The following is a 3,957-nucleotide window of genomic DNA, read 5'->3' as shown; positions in this document are numbered from 1 at the left end:
CTGTTCATTTTTGGCGAGTTTTCTGTCTCGATTGACACGGAGAAAACATCCTCCTGCGTTGAATGCTCTCCTGGTATCAGAGCTGGAAAAACTGGTCATTTTTGGTGAGTTTTCTGACTCGATTGACACGGAAAAAGCATCCTCCTGCGTTGGATGCTCTCCTGGTATCAGGAGCTTGAAAAACTGTTCATTTTTGCCGAGTTTTCTGTCTCGATCGACACGGAAAAAGCATCCTCCTTTGTTGGAAGCTCTCCTGGTATCAGGAGCTTGAAAAACTGGTCATTTTTGGCGAGTTTTCTGGCTCGATTGACACGGAAAAAGCATCCTCCTGCGTTGGATGCTCTCCTGGTATCAGGAGCTTGAAAAACTGGTCATTTTTGGCGAGTTTTCTGTCTCGATTGACACGGAAAAAGCATCTGTTAAGGATTGAAGCATAGGCCATAGACGTTAGAATTTTAGCAACCCGCAAAGCGCAATGTATGCGTATGAATAAAGTCAGTAGAAATCGGAAAGCCAAACGGTGAACACCTGTTTTTTAAAGCTAATTTCGCGTACATAAAATTTGGTCCTTCGAACCGGATATCCCTAAAGCCGGATAGTTACGTAAACTGGTAGTTTTTACCGTTCTTTGTTGAAAATAAAAAATGTCGAACCCAGAAATGTCGGAATTCTCTGGAGTGCAAGCTTCATCGAGCCCAAAAGACTCGGTAACGAATGTGATCCAACGGGGTCAAGCACATTTAATGCGTAGATTAGATTCGCTAAAGAACGCTATCCAAGCCGCTAGAGATACGGATTCTTCATATGTAGAGGAATGGACGGAACGATTAAGTGTGATAGTGTCCGCGTTCGATACGAAGCACGCGTCGTTGCCAGAGACAGTGGATGCTGCGCAGTGGGAAGCAGAAGAGAAACGGTATGAGGAGTTTGACCGGCGTCGATGTGATATATCGATACTTATAAAAAGATGCGGAGCAGATCTGTGTGCGTCCAACACCGAAACGCAGCAGCCAGGAGTGTCGAACTCCCGATCCAAGGTGCGGTTACCTGAGATTCCTATGCCTAGTTTCAATGGTGCCTGGGAAACGTGGCCAACGTTTCGGGACTCGTTCGTTAGTATGATCGACGGGCATCCGAAATTGTCTGATGTAGACAAGTTGATGTATCTAAAGCGCGTGGTAACTAAGGAAGCAGCGCAGCTGATCGACGCAGTAGAAACTACAGCGGCGAATTATAGTGTGGCTTGGGAGCTGTTAAAAGATCGCTACGAAAACAAAAAGGTGTTAGTGCGTCGCTAGCTGAACGAAATGTTCGCCATTGCACCGTCAAAAAGCGAATGCTTCGAAGCACTCACCGTTTTGATAGACAGCTTCGAACGGACCATCAAAATGGTGGAAAAGATTGGGATTCTTACAAATGGCTGGAGTGTGCTTCTAGCACACATGTTATGCGAAAAATTGGATGCGAACACCCGAAAAGAATGGAAAACGCATCATCGAAGTGCAGAAATTGCCGAATATAAAGAACTTGTGCAGTTTTTAAAGGAACACTTAAACTAAAGAGCAGCCTCTACCACACGCACACACATACCATGGCCGAAACAAAATGAAGCAAGCGTGTGCATCAGTTAATGTGCTAGATAAAAAATGCATGTTCTGCAAACAAGAAAGCCACTCTTTCTTCAAGTGCAACACGTTTCGAAACCTGACAGTGAACCAACGATTCGACATGGCGAAAAAGAAAGGACTTTGTTTGAACTGCTTGGCGTCAGATCCTCGCGTGAGAGACTGTACTTCTAGTGTGTGTCGGGTGTGCAAGCTTAAACATCACACTATGCTGCACAGGTCACCGACTGACCAGCAACGTGCTCCTGAAGCCAATGTTCCGGAAATCGCAATTGCAAGTGACTCAACGAGATCTTCGATGGTACATGTCGGCGAACCTTCTAACGCCGTTATGTTCACACCGACTGAGAGCCAACCGGCACCTTCAACAACGATTTTGCTGCCAACCATCCTGGTAACCGTCATCACATCGAATGGCAACAAGATGATAGCACGAGCATTATTGGACGGCGGTGCGCAAGTCAACCTGATCACCGAGCGAGTAGTGCAAGGATTACGAGCTCAAAGGCAACGGGAGGACTTGTCGATTGGAGCAGTGGGCAGGAGCTGCCAGCCTTCATCACATTCGGTAAATGTAACAATTCAGTCACAGTGCACTAATGTTCAATTTCCTTTAAGGTTGCACGTTCTATCGGAGATAATGTGGAACCTTCCAGCTGCTAAGGTTGATACGCAACATTGGAAATTGCCACAGAACATTAGACTGGCTGACCCGATTTGTGGAGAAGTTGGCCCGATAGATATGCTTCTCGGCAGAGAGGTATATAACGAAATACTGTTGGACGGGTTAGTGAGGCTTCATTCAGAGGATAGTAGCTTGATGCTACATCAAACGCTATTCGGTTGGGTAGTATCCGGAAAGGCGTCGATAGAAAGTAGTTGCGTACAACAAAGCCTTGTAAATGTAACATACGTTGCGGATTCGTTAGACGAACAACTTTGCAAGTTTTGGGAGATAGAAACGTGTCAGACTTCGAATATGTTATCCCCTGAAGAATCAGAATGTGAAGCGATTTTCGAAAGTACAACCACTCGCGGATCAGATGGAAGATTTATAGTTGTGTTGCCTAAAAACGGGGATAAGATAAAAAAGATAGGTAGATCATACGAAATATCGAAACGACGACTCCACTCGCTGAATCGTCGTCTGCAAGCCAATCCTGAACTAAAGATGCAATACGAGGAATTTCTAAACGAATATCTAAAGCTAGGCCACATGGAGGAAATTAGTCACGAACCAATACGTGATGTACAGGTGTATTATATGCCACACCATTGCGTTATAAAGCCCGATAGCCTAACGACCAAACTAAGGGTTGTTTTTGATGCCTCCTGTAGTACGGATTCAGGAGTTTCGTTAAATGAAGCTTTATTAGTAGGCCCAGTCATCCAAGATGATCTGATCAGTATCATAATGCGTTTTCGCTTCCCAAGATACGCATTAACAGCCGATATTGAGAAAATGTATAGGCAGATTTGGATAAGAGAAGCAGACCGCCCACTCCAACGCATTCTGTGGGGAAATGACGAAAGCGGAATTAGGGAATTTCAACTAAAAACAGTAACATATGGAACAGCGTCAGCTCCATACCTAGCCACAAAATGCCTACAAACACTTGCCAACGAGAACAAATTGTCGCATCCAGTAGCGTCAAAGATACTAGCGGCAGATTTTTATATGGATGATATGATAAGCGGGGTGGATACGGTCGATCAAGGAGAGCGTGTATGCAGAGAACTATTTCATCTGGGATTTCATCTGAGAAAATGGGCTTCTAATTCAGCACATATATTAAATACGCTTTCACCCGAACTTCGAGAAATGGGTTCGGAGCTTGTGATCGATCCCCACAAATCTATCAAAACGCTTGGACTAAAGTGGACACCTGCCCAAGATATGCTTACATTTTGTATCCCAAAATGGAATAATGAAGAACAAATCAGTAAACGGACTGTTGTATCAGATGCAGCACGCTTATACGATCCTTTGGGATTAATCGGACCAGTCATCGTTATAGCCAAATGTTTTTTGCAAGTGCTTTGGGAAAGAAGGGTTAATTGGGATGACCCATTGGAGGAGGTGCTACAAGATAAATGGATGCAGTTTAAACGAAGCATGGCAGATATAGAAGAAATTGTGGTTCCACGTCGAGTAGTTGCAAACGAAGCAGATATCGTAGAAGTGCATGGTTTCAGCGACGCATTTGAAAAGGCATATGGTGCTTGTATTTACATACGCACTATTTCGACAGACGGAAGCATCACAGTAGAGCTGCTAAGTGCAAAATCAAAGGTTGCACCTATCGAAAATGGCAAGAAACAAAGAAGAGTA

At 44.4% G+C, this 3,957-nt stretch overlaps 1 protein-coding gene across 1 annotated transcript; it reads left to right on the top strand.

Moving 5' to 3' along the window:
• The first annotated feature begins 659 nt into the window (after positions 1-659).
• Positions 660-1,298, top strand: LOC128309326 (uncharacterized). The gene has a single exon (XM_053045684.1). The coding sequence runs from the start codon at positions 660-662 to the stop codon at positions 1,296-1,298; it is 639 nt and encodes a 212-aa protein (XP_052901644.1).
• Positions 1,299-3,957: the final 2,659 nt, after the last annotated feature.

This window comes from Anopheles moucheti, chromosome 2 (assembly GCF_943734755.1).
Source record: "Anopheles moucheti chromosome 2, idAnoMoucSN_F20_07, whole genome shotgun sequence".
Lineage (NCBI taxonomy): Eukaryota > Metazoa > Arthropoda > Insecta > Diptera > Culicidae > Anopheles > Anopheles moucheti.
Note: the sequence above shows the minus strand (reverse complement) of the source record. Positions and strands in the feature narration are given on the sequence as shown.

Excerpts from the sequence above, each read along its gene's own strand:
- LOC128309326 (XM_053045684.1), top strand. The coding sequence starts at position 660 with ATGTCGGAATTCTCTGGAGTGCAAGCTTCATCGAGCCCAAAAGACTCG.